Below are 21,611 nucleotides of genomic sequence, written 5' to 3'. Positions count from 1 at the left end.
CGGTTCATTAGGCTGCCCTTCGTTTCCTTGAAAGGGGGACGGGGACCGTGGCCTGCGGAACTCTTGGCTTCCAGCAGCTGATTCTGGTTTTACCTCCCGTTTTAGCCTCAGAAGGGGAAGCTGACCCCGAGTCCCGTGGACTTCACCATCACGCCTGAAACCTTGCAGAACGTCAAAGAGGTACGGCGCTCCTCACGCTTGCCACCTGGGGTGTTTGCTTAGGGACCGCATCCCACGGACACGCTCTGTGTCTGTGCATCAAGTCGCAGCAAGACGAAATTTCTGATTATTGTCCGTACCCAGAACAGTCTGGATTTTCTTTGTTTCTTTGTTTTTTTAAAGATTTTATTAAAAAAAAAAAAAAAAGATTTTATTCATGAGAGGCACAGAGAGAGAGAGGCAGAGACACAGACACAGGCAGGGGGAGAAGCAGGCTCCCTGCGGGGAGCCCAGTGCAGGATTTGATCCCAGGACCCCGGGGTCACACCCTGAGCCAAAGGCAGATGCTCGACCACTGAGCCACCCAGGGATCCCCAGACTGGATTTTCAATTTTGATATCTTTCTTTCTTTCTTCTTTCGTCTTTTTCTTTATTTCTTACATTACCGTCCAGTGCGGCCGGCGAACGGGAGGCAAGGGCGGAAAGGAGGAAGGGAGCGGGCGAAGGGGGACTGCAGGGAGCCAGCGGCAAGGGAGGAAATGGGAAAGGGAGGACATGTAGGCAATGCGGTTTGGTGCGTTATGTGGTTGCGGGGTTGAGGGCGGGCTGTGCTTCGTGAAGTCTTCATGTCTTTCCTTTCTTATTTTCTTTCTTCTTTCCTTTATTTCTTTTTTTCTCTTTCCTTTCTTTCTTTCTTTCTTTTTCGCTTTCTTTTTTTCTTTCTTTCTTCTTTCGTTCTTTCTTTCTTTCTTTGTCTTTTCTTTCTTTCTTTCTTTCTTTCTTTCTTTCTTTCTTTCTTTTTTCTTTTTAAACTCAGTAAGTACTTAGAAGAAGAATGCTTCATAAAAGCTGCTCGGGGGGGCTGACTGCCCACTGTGCTCCCCCCCACCTCCTGTCTACCTCGTAGGGCCCAGAGCCCCACTTCCTTGAGCCCCGGCCACCCCCTGCCACCCAGCCTGGGAGCCACACCCCTTTACTTCTTATTTGGCCACCTGCTCTCTGTCATCCAAGGGCATGGCTTTCCCCCCTGCTCTACTGCCGCTTTCTGCTCTGGATCCTGCTAATCAGCAAGTGTGGGAGGTCCGAGGCCCAGGAGTCATTATCGGCCTCCCTGGGGAGGCCCCACTGAGGTAGGTGTGCATCCTGGGGGCCTCTCTGAAAATCCATTTACCATCTCCCCCCTCTCCAGTTTCTGGAGAGGATGAGTCCCCCATGGGCCCGTCAGCATGTTCCTTCAAAAGGATTTGAACGTGATTGGGAGCATGCAGGGAGCATGGGTGGTCGCCACAGGTCTCGGCTTGCCGGCTGGGATCTCGCTGCCCCGCTTGTCCCCAGCTTTGGCCGTTAGCCTAACAGCTACCCAGGAGTGCCCCAGGTAGCGCCCATGCTCTTAGGTGGGTTTGTGTTTCTTCCTGCCAAGAACCTAAATAATATAAAACTTAGTGATAGGACTGGAGTGAGGAAGAGGAGCGGAAACCAGTGCATCTCATAAGGAGTTCCTGGCCGGATCTTGGGAAATACAGTTTGTGGTGTTCCTTACATCGTGTCCTGTACTCTCCTCTTTGCTTTATTGCTTTTCTTTTTCTTTTTACTTGTCCTTACTCTCCTTGGTTAAGGTCATAAGGGTTGTTTTTGTTTTTTTTTTTTCTGTTTTTATACCGTTGCTTGCTCCTTTTTCCTCTAACATCCTATCTCTGTTTTCCTAATAGTCCACCCCCAAATGTTCAGACATACAGAGACAATCATGAGTTTAAGGAACAGCACTGAGAACAAGAACCTTCTGCCAGAGGGTTTGTAACATTTTTGCATTTTCCTCCCACATATACCCTTTATTTGTTGGAATGGTCAGAAATCCATGCTCCAGTTTATCTGTTTTATTTTTCCCAGTATTGAGCCTCTGTCGACTAAGAAACCATTTCTAATAGTTGCCCGAAGTATCCCAGTGATGACTTATCCGTCACTAATTACTGGAAGTTTCACCATGTCCTTGCTCACCACTACTTCCTCTCAGCCTTTTCTTTCTTGTATTTGTAGTGTATTTTTTGTGCTGCTGGAGTACATCCTAGTGCTGTTCTTTCAGAAAGGGTAGGAGTAGACTTACATCCTTGAATGGAGGTCAGACACCTGACTTTGCTCTCACACTGACCTCTATTGTCTTGGTAGATGGAAGCTTCTGGCTTCAATTTCATTTGCCCTTAAACTTGGAGAGTAGCTCCCTGGTTTTCTCGTGCCTGGTGATACTGATGATCTGGTCCCCAAATTCGTGTGAGCTCATCTGTTTCTCCTCTCTCTCCCTTCCCCCCAGCCCCGAGAACGTCCAGCTTCTCCCCATCCTTAGTATTCTGGAATTTCGAAGCCTTTGTTGGATTTTGGTGTTAATTAGTCAGTCTGCCAGCTGCCTTTCCTTCAGCTCTGTGAACTTCTCTTGGATGTGTCATGGGAGAGTCTGGGCACAGTCTTTCAGCTCACTCATTTGCTCTTCGGTTGGTTTGTAGCCCAACTGCTGACATGTTTGCCTCCACAGCAGTGTGATTCATCTCCAAGCCCATTTCTTTTCCAAGATAGCCCCTTCTTCTACTGCAGGTACACGGCCCTTCCCCTCTGTTTCCTAGTGGCTGGTCATTCTGTTTGCTGAATGTGTGACTCTTTTTTTTTTTTTTTTTTGCTTTTATTTTCCTCAAAGGTTTGTTGATTCTTGGATGTCAGCTTATCTTGATAGATGAGATCAAATACATGCGGCCTTGTTAACGAGACTGTCCTCAACCCTAATGACAATCTGTCCTTCTGGTTGTAAACGTGCACTCCAACAGAGGAGCTGCTGAGGAAAAGGCCTCCGGCCCTGTGGGCTCTCTGTTAGGGTGCACAGGTAGCTTGTCGTCTGGGGCAAGAGCATTGTTGTCCTGCGTGGTGGCTGTAAATGACTAGGAGCATTGCCCTGCCTCGCCCGGCCTGCACTGGGAGCATGCTGGGTGGGAAGTCCCCCTCGAGGGAAGCTGTGGTGCCAGCCTGGGCACGTGCTGACTCCAGAGACCACTCATGGGCATCACCAACTACGCCTTCCCTGGTTGGGCACCGCCTCTGATATCAGGGCTGCCCAGGGGACGCCCATGTGCAGAGCTCTTGCCGCCAACCTCAGGACACGGCCCCCTGAGCTCTCGGGAGCCTCACTGGGCACTTCTAGGCACAGAAACATGTCACTGGGGTTGTGTCCGAGTGGCGCTCCGCATAGCCTTTCTTGGGGTCGTCTGTGTATGTTAACACCATGCCCCTCGGAAGAGAGGGTAAAACGAATGGTCAGTCAGGATCTTATGCTGGATGTCGAGATCTTTTCCATCAATTGCCTGAAAGAATTTTAATGTAGATTGTTGCTGCTTTTTTATTTTTCTAAACAAATAGCTTCTTTACTTGTAGTTGTTGCTAGAGCTTTGGAATCAAGACTCTCCTCGAGCTCTGCACCTCCGGGGCTGTCGGCTTCCTGCGCTGCGCCGCGTGCCCCGTGAGCTCCAGCCAGTGACCACCAGCCCTGCAGGGGGCTGGTCGGCGCTGGGCTGCAGGGGTGAGGTGCTGGCTGGATTTCAAACAGAAAGACACCATGAACGTTATTTTTTAATATTGATCATATGTGGAAGTGATACTTAGGGCATATTGGTTGATTTTAGCTGTTTCCTTTTACTTTTTAACATAGAGCTACTAGAAAATTGTAAGTTACATACGTGGCTCACGTTTGCGGCTGCATTTCTGTTTCTGTGAGACGTGGTGTTCTAAACTCCGACTTAGCTCTAGAACCCGGGACCAGTGAGGCGAAGCTGCTAGAACCGTTGCCTCTGACTCTTCAGATCCTCTTCCCACAAACACAGCGTCATCCACCCGTGACCAGGTTCCTACGACTACAGGGCAAAGGTCCAGGAGATTTTATTTAGTCAAACATTGATGAAAACTGTTCTCTTCGTGTGTCCTTGAAATGAAACAAGTACCTTGGCTTTTCAAAGTTGCGTAATTGGGAGCATTTTCAGGTTCTCCTTTTAAAACCTTTTAGGGGAGCCTGACTGGTTCCCCGTAAACAGTCCTGGCAACTTCCTCAGGCGTTGTTACGTCGTGTTGCTTGGCGAGAAGGAGCGTTCCAGACCTGACCGAGGATCGGCCGACCCTGGTTGCTGGCCGTTCTGTCCAGGCGGTGTCGGCCGCCCGGTGGCTGCAGGCCGTTGTTGAATAATTCAGCCTGTTAATGACCTTGACAGAAGAAGGAAGTAAGTAAAACAGGGCCTCCCATTTTGTAAAACAGGGTCCCAGCAGGTTTTATAGAAATGGTCCAATTCCGTTTTCAGTTTTTACTTGCACCAAGTGACTGACTGTGGAGCGATTTCCCTTGACCCCTCCATCCCTCTGTCTTCTGTTGTGTTCCAGAGAGCCTTGCTCCCCAAATTCCTCATCCGGGGACATCTCAACTCTACCAACTGCGTCATCACGCAGCCGCTGACAGGGGAGCTGGTGGTCGAGAGCTCGGAGGCCGCCATCAAGAGCATAGAGCTGCAGCTGGTCCGCGTGGAGACCTGCGGTAAGGGCCTCGCCGCCCCGGTTGCCCTCTGCCCAGCAGCTGGCCCGTGGGTGGAAGCAGAAGTGAGAGCACCCCCCCCCCCACCCTTACGAGAACTGTGTGTTTGAGAAAGTGAGACCTGGGGCGGGGGGGTTGGGGGGGAGCGAACTCCAGGTCCTACAGAGCCAATGGCAGGGGTGCTGAGTGTGCGGACCCAGGCTCGCGGAGTCCCCAAGGGTCGGTGGATCGCTTGTTTCTGACCGCGCGGTGCCCTCCCTGCAGGGTGCGCCGAAGGATACGCCCGAGACGCCACGGAGATCCAGAACATCCAGATCGCCGACGGTGATGTTTGTCGGGGCCTCTCGGTCCCCATCCACATGGTCTTCCCGCGGCTGTTCACCTGCCCCACACTGGAGACCACCAACTTCAAAGTGGGTAAGTGCACCAGCTCCCCGCCCCGGGGGCCTGCCCGAGTCCCCTGCGCAGGCTGGTTGGCCCCCACGGTGCACCCATGGGTGTGGGCCCCGGGCGGGATGGCAGGCGCAGGAGGGACGCCAGCAGGGAGCATGCAGAGGCCAGGGAGGCTCCTCTGACAGGTGGCGTCTGAGCGGGGACCTGCCTGTGACAGCCCAGCATTAGCCTTCATCATTGCGGAGGCCTCCGCGCCCCCAGCTTGGGATGTCGTGGTCTCTGAGGGCTTTTGTCGGCAGCGTGGTGGCCTAGTGAGCGCAGAAGGGGTCAGGACACCGCGTCCGGAGTGGAGAGGGTCACAGACTCAGCTGTTTGTCGAATACCGGCCAGGCCGGCCACCTGCCGCAAGACAGCCCGGGCTCAGGTGTGGCCCCGGCTAGGCTGCCAGGACTTCCCTTGGGACCTGTGAGTGTGGTTATTGTGGAACAGGTGGTATAAGCCTGTGGCACCGGGAACGGGGCGCAGGGTGAGTGCCCTCGGCACCCCCAGACCCCCAGCCCAGCGCCCCCCGCCCATCCTGCCTCGTACCCTCCCGGAGGCGCGCTGCCAAGGTGTCTTGGTCAGAGTACTCGGAGTCCAAGCTAGAGGGTCGAGCTCATCTGTTCAGTCCTCACTTAGTTCCTCCCGTAAACTTGAAGAGGCCTAAACTTCTTTCTCCTCCCTGCTGTACTTGAAGCACCTAAATTTTTGCCTGCTCTGTCTGTCAGATTTAGGAGGCGTCCCTGTAACGTTCACGCATGCCCTGGGATCCTTCCCCAGAATCTCGCCGCCTGCCCTCAGCAGGGGTGGCCGCGAGGCCCTTTGTGCCCGACGCCCAGTGTTGGCCTTCACCCTTGCTGGGCTGACCACACGGCCTTCAGTGGGAACCCGCTCTGCGTGCAGGGCGCCTGGGCAGGAACGTGAGCACAAAAGTGGGACGTGCTGCTTGCGCCCAGCTCCTGTCGTGGCTGATGCGTGGCGAAGGCCACCAGCCCCACGACGGGGACGTCATCCTCGGGACTCCGCCCTGGGGCCTCAGACGAGGCGACCGCAGAGCCCCTTCCATGGGGCCGAGCTGCTCGGTGCTCGGCCTCCTGCCTTTGGCACGAAGCTCCCTGCTCTCTTGGCAGCAAGAGGTGGCTCTTTAAACAGGTGCCTCGGGTGGATTCGCAGCCCCCCCCCCCAAGAACAGCAGTTAGGCTGCGCGCTGTCGCTGGACGCGGTCTCTGTTGGCTGGGAGACCTGCGCCGGCAGCTGGGCCGGTCTGCGCGTGCTCTCTCCCATTAAGGGCTGTCAGGAGTGTACAAATGAGCACGAGTATGAGTGAACAGCAAGGACTACGGCAGGTTCCCCCTGGTAAAGACCGAGGACGAGGGCAGTGTGCTTGGGAAGCAGACACCGTCCCCGGGCGAGGGGACACTGACGTGGGGCAAGCGCGCCAGAGGCGGGCAGAGGCTGTGCAGCCGCCGTGGCCGCTTCTCCTGGAGGCTCGGGGCGACGTCCGTCCGTGGGACGCGGGTACAGAGCCCCCAGGGCACCCGCCTGCCCCCCCCCCCCCCCCGAGCCTGCGAGCCTGCGGCGCGGTTGGCCTGTGGTTCCTGCCGCGGGGCCCGGTGAGCACCAAGCCCCTTCTTTCTCTCCCCAGAATTTGAGGTGAACGTCGTCGTGCTGCTCCACGCGGATCACCTCATCACGGAGAACTTCCCGCTGAAGCTCTGCAGGACGTAGCGCGGGCGGGGAGGCCTCGGGAGCCGCAGGCGCGGCTCGTGTTCCTGAGGATTCTGTATCAGAAACGAACCCGACCCCTCAGATTACGGCCACTGCTGTCCCTCGTTTCCTTGAGGCGTCTGCGTCCAGGGGGCTCCTCTCATCAGACCTCTCCTGGAAAGTTCCGCAGGACTTGTCAACCGTTTTTGGCCAGATCGTGCCGCGGCCAGCAGAAGTCCCCGGCTCCCGACCTCCCGGGCCGCTCCGGGGAGCAGTGGGACTGGAACGGCCGCGGGAGCTTGGCCGGGCAGCGGGGTCCTGGGGGCGACGGAACCCTCGCCGCCCGAGGTGGCCGAGCCCGCGGCAGCACAGCGGCCTCCGGGCCGCGTACGGGGTTGGCAGGTCCCACCGACGGCCGCAGAGCGCAGCCGCTGGAGCCCTGGGGCGTTTTTTCCGCTCTGGTCTGTCCTTTTATAACACGCTTCATGATGACTTCAGAACTCGGAGGAACGGGACCAAGGCGTCCCTGCTGTCACAGGAGGGCCCAGCGGCCGTCCGCACCCGTCGCCGTCGGATGGCCTGCATGGCGGGCGGCGGGGCCCGGGCGGGAGGTGGAGGCCCGCCCGCGCCGGGTGGTGCCGGGAAGACGCCCGGACCTGATCCTGATGCACTGGGCCTGCGCCGTGTGTCAGGTGAAGCCCTGGGTTCGGTGGATGCGGAGCCTGCGGCAGCGCGTTTCTGCGGGGCCACAGCTAATGAGGCGTCGGCCCTGGCGGCCCCGCCTTCCCTGACAGCCCCTGCCCCTGGGCGGCCCGAGCCAGGCGGCCCCTGGCCCCACTGGGCCGCCACCGTCCTGGGACAGCGCCCGGTGACGTCACCAGCCATCAGACCGACTGGACTCGGGCACGGCTCTATCCCGCGGCCTCGCCCCTGGGACCGATACAGCTTATTCACCGAGTCGTTTCCAGTTTGGTTCCCGGAGACTGCATTTGTGGCTTAGGAACCTCCTCTTAGGTTCACCTGACATTAATCATGATCTGCCTTTGATAACGTGTTTAGACGTCGGGAAACAAAGAGGCCGTACTTTTCTGGGAGATTTCAAAGGTAGGAATCATTTTTAATGAAATAAAAAACAACACCTAAATGAGAATTTTGAGAAAAGGTTTGGGATGTCTATTGCTATATAATTTCTTCAGTAAACTGCTTTTGTGGATATAAATACGACGAGTGCTCCTCTGCGGGAATAACCGAGGACCTGCCGGGCCCCCGGCTGCCTTCATTTTCATTTCATTCGATCCTGAGCGGCGCCAAGGGCCCAGGCTGGCCATTTCCTTCCAGGGAAGGAACACCTCCCGCCCGTTAGGAAGGAGAGCGCGGCTGCCCTGCCTGGCCGGAGGTGGGGGTGTCAGATCCACCCATTAGAGCAGGGGGAGGAGGGGGGCGGGGAGGAGATGGGTGGGGGAAGGAGAGGAGGGGAGGGGGGAGTCTGGACCGTGAGTCCCTAACAGTGTATTGTTTGGGAAATGCCCACTTAGGCAGGAACACCTTTTGGCCGGCAGAGCTCCCCAGAAATGGGGCCTGGTTCCGTTCTCAGCCACCTAAGAGGTAAATCAGAAATAAGACTGAGAGCGCCAACGCGTTAGTGCCTGAATTCTCCAGTCGGCGTCGGCGTCGGAGCCGGCCTGCCTGGCGGCTGGTGGGAGGTGGAGCCCTGGCCACGCTTCTGCCTCCATCACTGGAGCCTCTGATTCCGGATCCCCGGGCCCGAACTCTCCTAAGACTTTGGGGGATAGGATCACCTCCACGCGCGGGCAGAGGTTTGGGCTGCGGCAGATGGCTGCAATCTGGGGTCCCACGGCCCCTTTCGGGTCCCCCCTTACTTGTCCGGACCAAGGCTGCCGTGAAGCGTGGCCGCTGGCTGGGGTCTTCCTTCCGACTCCTTTGCTGCTGGGTGCGGTCGTGTGACCAGGACCCGGGCCCCTTCCCACAGCCGGGCAGGAACAGGCCTGCGACCCGGCCCAGCCCGTGCCGGAGCTCGACGCCGTCGGGGAGGGCAGAGAAGGGGGACACCCGCCCCCAAATGTGTCGGCGGAAGGCTCACCTCCCCACCCCGTGTCACCGCAGGAGAGAGACAGGGAGGGACGCGTCTCCAGGGCACCGACTGCTGGGCCCTTGGCAGCCCGGCCCCCCAGAGCTCATGAGCAGGAGGGCAGGAGCCCCGGCCAGGGCCTAGTGGCTTCCAGAGCCTGACACGTGCCCGAAGGACGGAAGTACTGCGCCCACCTCCATGACCTCCTCTGAGCCGAGAGGCGACCTGGAGACACTCAGGTCCAGGACCTGGCTGGGGCCCGCTGGGCCCGCCCCAGGGCAGTGTGGCCTGGCGCTCCCTGCAGCCACCGCTGCCACCTGTGCAGCGGCCGCAGGACCCCGCTGGACCCAGCCCTACCCGGAATTCCTGACCTGAGAGGCCGGAAGATGGGCGGGTTTTCACTCTTCCTAGTCAGGCAGTTACGCAGACGCAAGTTCCCGGTGTCCCCAGAGGCAGGTACCCGTCCTAAATTCCGAGAAGACTGCGGTGCCTCCCCCTCGGTCCCGTTGGCCGGGACAGCTGCGCCGGGCTCGTGGGCCGTGCTCGGGGAGGGACGGGCCGCACGCTGCCCTGCCCGGGGGCCGCAGCCCTGGCGCTCCGAGGTGCCGCCTGTTAGGAGACACCAGCCCGGCTCCGGGCGCAGGGAGAGCGGGGGCTCCTTACTCTGCTCCGGTGCTGCACCCCGTAACCCGGAGTCCCACGAGGAGGGAGCCGCTGCCCCCCTTCTCCTGAACCGGCTGTCGCCGATGGAAGGCATCTGTCCGGGTTTCCGCACACCTGCCCACCTCCGGGGGGGCTTGCCTCACCTGGCCCAGGTTTCACTGGCCCCCAAGCCCAGGCCACCGTCGCCTCGCTTCATTTGGGCTTCTCTTACCGCGTCAACGACATGCTTTTCCTCCTGTTTCCTCCTGTTCCCCATCACGCGTGGGCCAGGCCACCGTATCTGCTGGAGGAGCCGAGGGCTCTGCTGACCTTTGTTCACAGTGATTGCCTCGGTTTTGGCGAAGTGAATTAAAGGAAGATGAGATCAGGAGACAGGAAATCGTTTGCAGCTGGATGCAGCTTAGGGATGAGATGAGTGATGAAAGGCCCAAAAGTCCAAGGTAAATCACATTCTAATCCTGACTTCCTTTATGGGAAGTGAAAATATCAGAGAGTTCTAGACCACTCCCGACCACTATGATGTCCTTTAGTAATGACCTCACAACAGCCTTCCGGGGGGGCGGGTATCCCCCTTTCACAGCTAAGCAAGCTGAGGCACAGAGGGGCTGGGAACTGCCCAGGCTTCCTCGCTCTGCCCATCTCCTGGCCCACACCCCCCAAACAGCCCCAACTTCCCACACTAAGAGAGCATTAGAGTGGAGAGCCATTGCCGAAGGTGCAGGTGCTCTTGTTCGCAGGGGGCAGCCATGCATTCTTCATGGACCGTTGCCGTCAGAGCCACTTCGTCCTTCCCGCTGAGTGTCAGAGGTCAGAGAGCCATTTTCTGTGAAGAAATCCCTTTCCACGGTAAGGCTTCTCCAAGGTAATGGATAGGAGTGGAGGTGGAAAGTCACAAAGCAGATCAGCTGCTCGGGAAATTGCTCTGTGTATAAACAATTCTGTAACCCCAAGGAAGTCAAAACTGGACCCGCGGGTGGGAAAAAACTTATGCACGGAGGTTTAAGGGGTGGAGGTGAGAATAAGTCTCCTGGGTCAGTATCTTCTCCACTCTGACCACCAAAAGCTTGTTTATATTCGAGACTGTCAGAGGGGCTGGGATATTCAGAGAATGTGACTTCACTAAGAAACCTAAGGCCACCCAATTTGGAGACCCAAGCTGATCCAACTACACTTAACACAAAATGCAGTCAAGTGATGGAGTAAAGGCAAAACAGAATGAAAACTCGGTGAGGACCCCTGATGCCCTACTATGCTTTCCTGTGAATATCACCGGTAAAATGGGGACACCTTGCACCCCCGTCGGGGTAGGCAGGATTCTAAGTGCTGTGAGGTTTTTCATATCCAAACCGAGCTTGTCCCTCTGAAACCTTGCGTGTCACATATAAGACACATACTCTAGGTTTTAAGAAGTTAGAGAAGTACAAAGGTATAATTTGTGCCTGTGTCTGCAAGACCCTTGTCAGATTTAGGGGAGCACCTGCTTGATCAAGACCAGGGGGTAAAAAACACCAAAATGTTTGGTTTGCCTATAATCAATATCAACTGTCATTTCCCCCAGTGATGAGTTTGTTCGGTGAGGGCTCTGGGAAGTGTGATATGGTTACCTCCTTTCTTGGGGGTTGCCCATCTAGGGGACAAAGGCAAGAGCTTCAAAACCATCACCTTTGAGTCTTAAGTGACAGAATGGAACAGCTTTCCTGTTTCAGATTTTGGTTTTGAAGTAGTATGTATTAAAACCAAAATTTAAAACCCAATACACAAAAATATGTGTTTAAGAGATGAGCATTTACTTCCTAAAGTGTTTACCACCATCTTTCTTTATATCTTACAGAAAACACATGTATTTTTTGAATCCGTGGAAAATTTGCAAAAATCAGTTATATATTCTTCCAAAAAAGAAAGATAATCTCAATAAAATTTAAAAAGTAGAAATTGCCCAAGGCTTATAGTCTATCATATTAAAATCAAATGAGAAGTTCATACCAAAGGGAAAATCCAATTCAGTATAACTACTTGTAAATGTGTAATATTCTTCAAAAAGGAACCCAAAGCTTCATTTGCAGAACTTTTAAAATTTAATGAAAATAAATATACCATATGGCAAAGAGCTCTGCGCTCTGGCCAGTGCTGCAGCCAGAGGATAATTCATAGCCTTGCGTGTTTTCATTATTATATTGGAGAGAATGAAAACTAATGAGTTAGGTACCCAAAAGTCTAGAAAAGCAAGAACAACCTGAGAATAACAACAAAAGCAGGAATTAACTGATATGAAAGCCAAACGATTGGGAAATTTATTAATAAGTCCATGAGTTGGTACTTTGAAAAGACTGATTCAATTGGCACGTCTTTAATAGAACAAACGAAACACCCCCCATAGAGACCTGTCTCTCGATGTGTATCTCATAAACAAAATCTTTCAAAAATAAAGTTTTATTTATTCATGACAGAGACAGAGAGAGAGAGAGAGGCAGAGACACAGGCAGAGGGAGAAGCAGGCTCCATGCAGGGAGCCCGACGTGGGACTCGATCCCACGTCCTGGGCTGAAGGAGGCTCCAAACCGCTGAGCCACCCAGGCGGCCCAGTTGGACGGCTTCTATAAAAGCTTCAAGGGTCAAATAGTTCCGCTATTTAAACAACTGCAGGCTGTAGAGAAAGTTGAAAACCTCCCAGTTTATTGTATGAAGTGAGTGTAGCCCTAATATCAAAATCTGACCTATCAGGTGAGTGAGGCGGTCCCACGGTTGGGGTGACCTAAACAAGACTCACATACACATCCAGGGTAGGGAGTCCAGAGCCCGCACGTCAGCACAGAGCCACGATGGCCTCACGATCCAGGCTACTTCTGGTTCACACGTGCCACCTCGTCTTCACGGTGGAAGACAGTAACAGCTAGCTCCAGGCCTTACGCCTGTATGCCAGCAAGCAGGACGGTGGGCAAAGGCAAAGGCCAGGTGCCAGCTCCATTGAGGATGGCTTCTAAAACCATATAGGACACTTCTGCCTAGATCTTATAATCAGAAACTCACATGGCCGCAGATGGCTGCAGAGAAGCAAGAAATAAACAGTATTCTGTGTGGTCATGTGCCGAACTGAAAAGTATCAGGTCTCACAAGGGACAACTGAACGTTGACAAAGCAGGAAAAACCCCACGAACCTATTGCACTTATCAATACAGATCCAAAGATCCTAAATAAAATACAAGTTGATTTTTCCATGTATTGAAAAACCAGTATATCAGGACCAGAAAGCAGGGGTGTGTGTGTGGAGGGGGGGGTTCCGGTATGAAGAGGCAGTTCAACCCTAGGAAATCTACCAGCATAATGTATCACGTTAGTGTGTTGAAAGAAACCATCTTGATGGATCCCACGGGGTGTATATCCTTTTAACTTTTTATTTTGGAAGTTTCCAACATCTGCAAAAGGAGAGAATCCTATAGATTATGTCATACCCCAAAAATATGTATTCTTTTTGTTAATGTCCTTACTGAGCTAGGACTCGGCCCGTTCAGTGTACGGTCTCACAGTATACTTACTCCCAGAGTAGCGGAACCATCACGATTTAAATTTAGAACATTTCAAAAAAAAAAAAAATTAGAACATTTCTCCACCCCAAATAGAAACCGCGAACCTATCAGTAGTCAGTCACTTCCTGTCTTCCACCCCGAGAAACCAGTCATTTCCTTTCTGTCTCCATACGCTTTGCCTGTCCTGGACGTTTCGTCTACGCAGAAGCCTGGGTTATGTGGCCTTGTGTGACCTTTCTCTGCCTTGGCGTCCCGTGTCCGAGGTTCACCCGCATGGCAGCGTGGATCGGGAGCTCGTTACTTCTTACGGCCAAGTAGCATTCCATCGCATAGCCATACCGTATGGCGTTGTCATCAGTTGACAGCCATTCGAACCCCGCTTTCTGGCAATCGAGAGAAACGCTGCCACCAACACTCATAAACACACACGCTTTTACGTGGACATGTGTTTTCACTCTTCTTGGATCGTCTAGGGATTGAAGTTCAGGATCATAGGAGGCCGTTTAATCTTTTGAGGAACTGCCAGACTGTGTGCCAGAGCAGCTGCACCACCTTACGTTCCCGCCAGGAATCCAGCAGGGCCCGGTTTCTCCACGTCCTCCGCGCCACCTACCGTGGTCCATCTTTTGTTACTGTAGCCGCCCCCGTGGGTGTGAAGTTGTATCTCATTGTGATTTGGGTTTTCGTCTCTCTGAAGACTAATGACACTGAGCATCTTTTCATCTGCTTATTGGCCATCTGTATGTCATCTTTGGAGCAATGTCTATTCAGATCCTTTGCCCATTACTTAATTGGATTATTTTCCTTTTTATTATTGAGTTATGAGAGTTCTTTGTACATTCTGTTTGCAAATCTCTTTTTGGATCTATGATTTCCAAGTATTTTCCCCTATTCTGTGGGTTGCCTTTTCACCATCTTTATACATAATTTGCAGCATAAGTTTTAAAATTTGATGTAGTCCGGTTTTTCTTCTTTTCTTTCTTGAGCTTCTGGTGTCATATCTAAGAACCTACTGCCTAATCCAAAATCCATGAAGATTTACTCTAATGGCTTTTTTTCCAAGAGTCTTATAGTTTTAGCTGTTAGATTTATGTCTCTGAACAATTTTGAGTTAATTCTTTATATCATGTGAAGTAGAGATCTAACCTCATTCTTCTGCATCTGGATATATAGTTGTCCCAGCACCATTTGTCAAAATGCAATTTTTTCCTCAAGAATTGTCTTTGGCACCCTGGTAAAAAATCAGTTGACCATAAATGTATGGGTTTCTGGACCCTGGATTCTTTTCCATTAATCTATATCTCTATTTTTTATGTCAGTACCATACTGTCTTGGTTACTATAGCTTTGTAGTAAGTCTTGAAATTGTGAGGTGTTAGTTCTGTAACGTTTATTTTCATTTTTAAAATTGGGGTGTTTTGCATTTCCAAATGAATCTGAGGATCAGCTTGTCAATTTCTGCAAGAAAGTTACCTAGGGTTTTGATAAGAATTACGCTGAATTATAATTAAAAACTATAAAAATTATAAAAATTATATTGCCAATAATCACCTCAAAAGGAAGTAAATTCCAGGATATCCGTGGGTGGCTCAGCATGCTGAAGCATCTGCCTTCGGCCCAGGGCGTGATCCTGGAGTCCTGGGATCGAGTCCCATGTCGGGCTCCCTGAGTGGAGCCTGCTTCTCCCTCTGCCTGTGTCTCTGTCTCTCTCTCCCTCTCTCTGTGTATCTCATGAATAAATAAATAAAATCTTTAAAAAAAAGGAAGTAAATTCCAAAGGTATAAAAAATGTGAAAGTAAATAATGAAATAATAATACCAGAAGAGGATACTGTAAGTGAATAATCACCAAATTCCACACATGAAACTAATATCACCCTGTATGTTAACTAACTGGAATTTTTTTAAATTTTTTTTAAAATTTATTTATGATAGTCACAGAGAGAGAGAGAAAGAGGCAGAGACATAGGCAGAGGGAGAAGCAGGCTCCATGCACTGGGAGCCCGACGTGGGATTCGATCCCGGGTCTCCAGGATCACGCCCTGGGCCAAAGGCAGGCGCTAAACCGCTGTGCCACCCAGGGATTCCCTAACTGGAATTTAAATAAAAACCTTTAAAAGAAGAAGATATAGATAATATATAATTTATAGGGTGAAACTTTTACAATATGACAGCAAAGACAAAAGTCATCAGGAAAAGTATTGATGGTAAAGACCTTCAGTACATAAAAGAGTTCTGTGAGTCAAGAAAGAAAAGACAGATTAGGAAAAACATTTATCATAATGACTTGAAAGGGATTAATGTCGTTAATATATAGGAATACTCTTACAGAGCAGTAAGAAAAATAGGAGCACCCCAAAAGAAAACAGGTCAAGAAAGGAAAAGACAATTCATCAAAGGGAAAAAAGCGTGTAGCCAATAAACTCATGAAAACAAAGGGTCAACCTCATGAATTTCCTCATTTATGCAACATATTTATTAAGCAATACTATTTGTCAGCCGTTGTTCTAAGATACCTAGCGGAAGGGATAAAAAGCATGGTGTCTGTGAGAGCTAAAGGTTCATAAGTTCTCTGTATTAAGAGAAATGTGGGAACAAAATTATATTAGCCCTTTCTTTGATTCAGAAATGTATGAAATCAGATATGTGAGAATCTTCATTTAAAGAAAAGTGGTAATGCCAATCACATGGCCTAATAATCCTTGGCTGGTTCAGGCTCTGTGTAACAAATTTCTGTTCTTTCCTCACAATAGAAACTAAGTACAAAATATTTATGACTCAGGGAGATAAACAAAGACCTTGTTGTGATGAATCAGGTTGAAACAAGCAAGGAACACTAAATAAGCCTAAAACCTGGCTTGGCTCCATCATAACTACATTTTCTGTGCTGTGCCTTTTTGCTAAGCAGTATTGCAAAATAATAAGTGATCTTTAAACACCCGCCATGTATTCTTTAACCTCTTAGCTTAAATCAATTGCTTGATATATAGTATCGGGTTTTTTTTCAAATTTTAAATTTTAAAAAATGTAAGTAAGGTAGTGCTCATTCATGAATTATATGTTTGTTATTTCCCATTTTTTTAAGATTTTATTTATTGAGAGGGAGAGCGGGAGAGAGACCAAGCAGGGGGGAGGGGGAGGGGGAGAGGGAGAAGCAGACTCCCCACGGAGCAGGGAGCCCAATATAGGACTCGATCCCAGGACTCTGGGATCATGACCTGAGGGGAAGGCAGAGGCTTAACTGAGCACCCAGGTGCCCCTGTATGTCTGTCATTTTCACCTAAATTATAAATGAAATCACATCTTCTTTCTTGCTTTCTTTGTTCTCCATTAAGCTTCCATTTTTCTGTGATAGTTTCCATGATTTATTATCTCCCTTTTTCAAAAGTATAATAGACCTGTTATAAAGAAATTAAAGTGTTTTAGGGGTGCCTCTGCCCCTCCCCCAATCATGCTCTCTCTCTCTCTCAAATAATCTTTAAAAAAATTTTTTTTTTTTTTTTTTTTTTTTTTTATGATAGTCACACACAGAGAGAGAGAGAGAGAGAGGCAGAGACACAGGCAGAGGGAGAAGCAGGCTCCATGCACCGGGAGCCCGATGTGGGATTCGATCCCAGGTCTCCAGGATCGCGCCCTGGGCCAAAGGCAGGCGCCAAACCGCTGCGCCATCCAGGGATCCCCGTCAAATAATCTTTAAAAAAATTAAAGTGTTTTACACACTAAGCCTAAATATCTACCAGATCTTTGTTTAGAGATCAACATGTATGTCCTCATGGAGTTTATAATTACAGATAATGAAAGATGTGAATTTCTAAAATAGTGTTTAGGAACTTCTGCTTCTACACCATGAAGGGGCAACTGGTACCAGACTTACCTTCATTTCATAAACAAAAGTTGGACAAAATATAGAAAACACCAGTGTTTAGACATTAGAATAGTCAGTGCAGGACTGAGATCCCTGAGAAATGAGAAACACACAAAGTGAGTCCTAGGAATACCGAGGCTTGGCACATGGAGGGGGGACCTGCAGATTTGAGGAGTTGGAGATCGGAGTTTAGGCAGACTGAAGTGGCTGGAATTTGAGATTCAGAATACTGGAGAGGAGAAAGATACATAGAGAAAAAACTTTAGAAATCCGAAAGGAATCCTCTTGAACCTGTTGCTTAAAATTTAGTCATATACATGTACAGTGAAACTCCAAAAGGCAAGGAAATACGAGGTATCTATAAGTCAGAAGGTTTCCAGAGCTGACACAGTGCTGAGAGCATTTGGATTCCAACTAGCCAGAGAGAAGATTCCAGAATGATCACACATAATTAGCAAGGTTACTCTAAATCCATCCCAAAAAAGCTTAAAAACAAGCCTTAATGGGCTCAAGCTAATCTTCAAGCAGTTTAACTATCAGGCAAAACAAACTCAGCACTCTCCAAAGGAAGCCACAGACTCCAGACCCTCAGTGGTATGACACACAATATCTAGTATCCAATCAAAATTACTGTAGACACTCCAAGAAGTGAAGAACGTAATCCATAAACAGGAGAAAATTCAGTCAAAATCCAGAGATCCAGAATTGGCAGAGAAAGCAAATTAGCAAACAAGGAATTTAAAATATTTATTTAAAATACGCTGAAGGATTTATGAAAAACCAGGGCATGATGAGAAAAGAAGCTGAAGACATAAAAAAGAATCAGATGCTGAGCACCTATTTACTAGAAGGGATGCTACTGATTTGTGGATCATTGAATAAGGCCAATTGGATCTTCAGGAAAAAAAGAAAAAGGAAGAAACAGAGGGAAAGGAAATGAAGAAAGATCCTCATGACCTGTGGGATGATGTCAAGCGGTCTATCACTTATCCCGGAAGTTCTAGAAAAAAGTGTTGAGTGGAAGCAGAAATATATTTATGTGAATAATGACTGAAAAATTTCCAAACTTGGTGAAAATTGAAATAGTCAAATAGATTTTGTTACATCAACATTGATCTAATATAATACTTAGAAAGTTGCTAAATTGGATAAGGTAGATTTGTATGTATTTATATATGGAAAAATCATATATTTTAAAGAAAAGCAAGGTATGCAATCATAGGTACAGAATCGTCCCATTTGTGTAACTTTGAAAAGGACTATCGTATATGAAATGAATGTAGGAGTATCCACACTAAACTTGTGGAAGTCGATTCCTTTGGAACAGGGGATCAGGGTAGAGGCACAGAACAGATTCGTATTTATTTTTAGTTTGCTTATTTTCTGTAGTATTTGAATGTTTCTCCTATCCATATATATTTTTTTAATTTTTAAAACAAACACAATTTAAAAATATAAAATCTATCATGTGTTCTTATATACTGCTGGTGGGCCTGTAAATTGGTACATATATGTACACATGTATATACACAAATACAAATACATATGTGACACAGATTAAGAAAAAATACAAAGAATCTACAAAGAAAATTTTAAGGTAAAGAGAGTATGCTACGATAATTTTCATATTACAGAGGACATAAAATCCTTGTCAACATACATAGTTTATCCGGGGATGTATATAAACCTGAAACACAAGAAAATGGAGTAGAGGCGCCTGGGTAGCGCTGTTAAAGTGTCTGACTCATGGTTTTGGCTCAGGTCATGATCTCAGGGTCGTGGGATCAAGCCCCATGTCGGGCTTATTGGTCAGCATGGCGTCTGCTTGTGCCTCTCCCTCTGCTCCTCCCCTGACTTGCACTTTCTTTGTTGAAAAATAATCTTAAAAAATAAGAAAATCGAGCAAAGAGCTGGAGAAATGAGTGAGACCCAAGAAGAAATTATTCACCCCTGAGAGCCCTTGGTGGGGACTCCAGGATAGCTGTCCAATGGCTAGGCCCCTGCCATTACACCTAAATCCGCAACCACTGGTCCAGTCCACACCAGGCAGGAGGGCCTATGTCCACACGAAGCCTCTCAGGGTAGCAGGGAGGACAGGTAAGGAGGGTTGTATCTTTTGCTTTGCTTGAAAGCGTCTGAAGGTAAGAGAGGTAGACTCTCTTGTCTTACTCATTGCCTGTAACAAAACAGCTGACACTTATCTTGGCCTTACCACGTGCCAGGCACCATTCTAGGTGCCTCACATTAGTTCTTAATTCTCACAAACCTGTGAAGAGATTACTCTGTCTCCATCTTACAGATGAGGAAACAAGCATGGAGAGATCAGTGTAATTTGCCCAAGGTTACCCAGTGAGGAGTGTTGGAGCCGATACCCTCAGCCACTGCTATCCCCATTAGGGCCCTGACAGCAGGGTGGGAGGCAACGAGATCCCTTTCCAAAGGGAAGCTCTTCCCAGGCCCAATTGGCATATGATTGACTCAGTTGTCCAACTGGCTGACATCTGTTAATTCGTTACCTCCAGGTACCCTGGTAGTCCGCCTTGACTGCATCTTTGGAAGTACCCGGATGGGGCTTTTAAGAGCCCCAGAGGCCACAATTTGACTACTTATCCCAGTTACTGAGAAGAAAGCCCAAGCTGTGACTCCCATGTGCAGCAGATGGAGGGCCACAGCTTCACTCACTGAGAGCGGTGCTTTCCGAGAGCTCTGTAACTTCACCCTTCCTGAGGGAAACAAGATTTTCCTACCCTGCCCCTGGGCCCACCTCACACTGCAGAATATGAACGGCTTCTGTAAGCTTCCGGGGGTCTTGCTTGGAGCAGGTATGCAACAAATGTTGGTTGACTAAGGAAGGAGAATGCAAAGCGGGGCCTGGAGAAAAGCTGATGAGATCACCAACCTGCGGTTAGGACAGTTGAATCGGCCATTGTTTTGAAAAACAGATGAGGTTAAAACCTAAATTAGCTCAACCCATATTTAGTTAGTAATTGCATGTAAATCCCCAGGCCTGCCTCCGAAGCAAATAGAAAGATAAATCTTTCATCTGTAAAATATGGACAGTAACTCCTACTGTGAAGGATTCAAACACTTGGCACAGGGCCCGGCCCATAAAAAGAGCTGGGTAAATGTGGCCATTATTGTTCCCTCAAAATGTGCAATGAGGAGGCAGGTATGAATAGAGCAACTTCATCAGCAGTTTTGCATTCACTGGCTGTGGGCACGCCCTGTGCTGGGGGCTCCCTGGCCAAGCAGCCGGCGCCTGTCTTCACGGCCCATGAAATCAGCTCTGGAGTTAGACTAGAAATCAGGTTCAGGGCCTGAGAATTTTCTAATTTGTTGTAATCCTAAAAATAAATCATTTTGTCTTGCTAGTTACTACACACATACGCACATGCGGTGTATTTTATGTTTACTGCCATTGAGAAAAAAGTGAAAGCGTAAAATGTACTTTCCTATGCAGCGCCTAACGAGAGACTGTTTTGTCGTAGAATTTCCTGGGTCTTCAGAGGAACCGCTGACAGCTCTGCCCAATGTTAAGAGCTCTAGAGGGAAGTTCTCAACAGAGGAAACTCATCAGATGTGGTGGATGTAATTAAATTAAGACCAGGAAATAGATTCCAAGATGAGAGGATGAAAGGAGGTCCTGATATTTTAAAGTAAACATATAATATGAAAAACTGGCTTTTAAAAGGTCATTTTACATCACAGGAGATAATATTTTGGGGGAGAGCTTTACTTTATAAAATAATCTGAAGGCATCATCGAGTTTTCTATAATCAGAGAACTTTGGTGCATGTTTCATATAAAAAAATGAATAAAGCAAATTATCAGTGCTTTTTTATCTATCCCTATAATTCATACCAGTTTTAGTTTGTGTTCTGCTTCTAGATGGAGAGAGATTTAAAGCCTACATCGGGACCCCTTCTCTGCTACAGGGACCTAACATTCCTTTTTATAACTAGCATTTTTTTATATTCGTATTTACAGCCAATATTTTCATGATTAGCAGTAGTTTAATATTAGTCAAATATGTTTAAATAGCTCCTATGGTAACCTGATAAGAAATATATATATATATGCTACTATACACATAATTTTTTTAAAAACCAATATAATGCTCAGATCTAATATAAAGAAGAAATAAAAGTGATATATTGTAAAATAATACATATTTCTTTTTTTTTTTTAATGATAGTCACAGAGAGAGAGAGAGAGGCAGAGACATAGGCAGAGGGAGAAGCAGGCTCCATGCACCGGGAGCCCGACGTGGGACTCGATCCCGGGTCTCCAGGATCGTGCCCTGGGCCAAAGGCAGGCGCTAAACTGCTGCGCCACCCAGGGATCCCCCAAAATAATACATATTTCAACAAGTAGTTGCTTAGGTGCAGATAAAGAAGACACCTAGAGGGATCCCTGGGTGGTGCAGTGGCTTAGCGCCTGCCTGTGGCCCAGGGCGCGATCCTGGAGACCCGGGATCGAGTCCCACATCGGGCTCCCGGTGCATGGAGCCTGCTTCTCCCTCTGCCTATGTCTCTGCCTCTCCCCCTCTCTCTCTCTCTGTGTGTGACTATCATAAATAAATAAAAATAAAAAAAAAGATTTATTTAAAAAAAAAAAAGACA

At 49.1% G+C, this 21,611-nt stretch overlaps 2 protein-coding genes across 4 annotated transcripts in view; one reads left to right on the top strand and one right to left on the bottom strand.

The window, feature by feature from the left end:
* The window catches only part of VPS26C (VPS26 endosomal protein sorting factor C), a 44,499-nt gene extending 36,430 nt beyond the window's left edge, over positions 1 to 8,069 (top strand). For 2 of the 3 annotated variants that reach the window (XM_038581469.1, XM_038581470.1), the window contains exons 5-8: positions 106 to 180; positions 4,564 to 4,714; positions 4,976 to 5,128; positions 6,789 to 8,069. In XM_038581469.1, coding sequence (XP_038437397.1) covers positions 106 to 180; positions 4,564 to 4,714; positions 4,976 to 5,128; positions 6,789 to 6,871 — 462 coding nt within the window. In that variant the 3' untranslated portion in view covers positions 6,872 to 8,069. Of the gene's footprint in view, positions 1 to 105; positions 181 to 1,170; positions 1,290 to 4,241; positions 4,407 to 4,563; positions 4,715 to 4,975; positions 5,129 to 6,788 lie in introns of those variants that run through there. The other variant, XM_038581471.1, reaches the window with a different exon arrangement.
* LOC119867061 lies at positions 7,928 to 9,858 on the bottom strand. Its single transcript, XM_038581735.1, has 4 exons — positions 9,746 to 9,858; positions 9,400 to 9,548; positions 8,731 to 9,346; positions 7,928 to 8,448 (listed from the first exon to the last, which is right to left on the bottom strand). Exons 1-4 carry the CDS (start codon positions 9,856 to 9,858, stop codon positions 8,382 to 8,384), a joined length of 945 nt encoding a protein of 314 aa, XP_038437663.1. The 3' UTR covers positions 7,928 to 8,381.
* Between the last annotated feature and the right edge of the window lie 11,753 nt (positions 9,859 to 21,611).

Source organism: Canis lupus, chromosome 31 (genome assembly GCF_011100685.1).
Source record: "Canis lupus familiaris isolate Mischka breed German Shepherd chromosome 31, alternate assembly UU_Cfam_GSD_1.0, whole genome shotgun sequence".
NCBI lineage: Eukaryota > Metazoa > Chordata > Mammalia > Carnivora > Canidae > Canis > Canis lupus.
This window is presented reverse-complemented; position numbering and strand designations above follow the sequence as displayed.

What these genes read in the sequence shown, in the direction of transcription:
- LOC119867061 (XM_038581735.1), bottom strand. Translation starts at nt 9,858, where the DNA reads ATGGGGAACAGGAGGAAACAGGAGGAAAAGCATGTCGTTGACGCGGTA. An exon ending in GCCAGTGAAACCTGGGCCAG is followed by an intron (nt 9,549 to 9,745) that starts GTGAGGCAAGCC and finishes GTCTCCTAACAG; the next exon opens with GCGGCACCTCGGAGCGCCAG. An exon ending in CTTCTCGGAATTTAGGACGG is followed by an intron (nt 9,347 to 9,399) that starts GTACCTGCCTCT and finishes CTGCCTGACTAG; the next exon opens with GAAGAGTGAAAACCCGCCCA.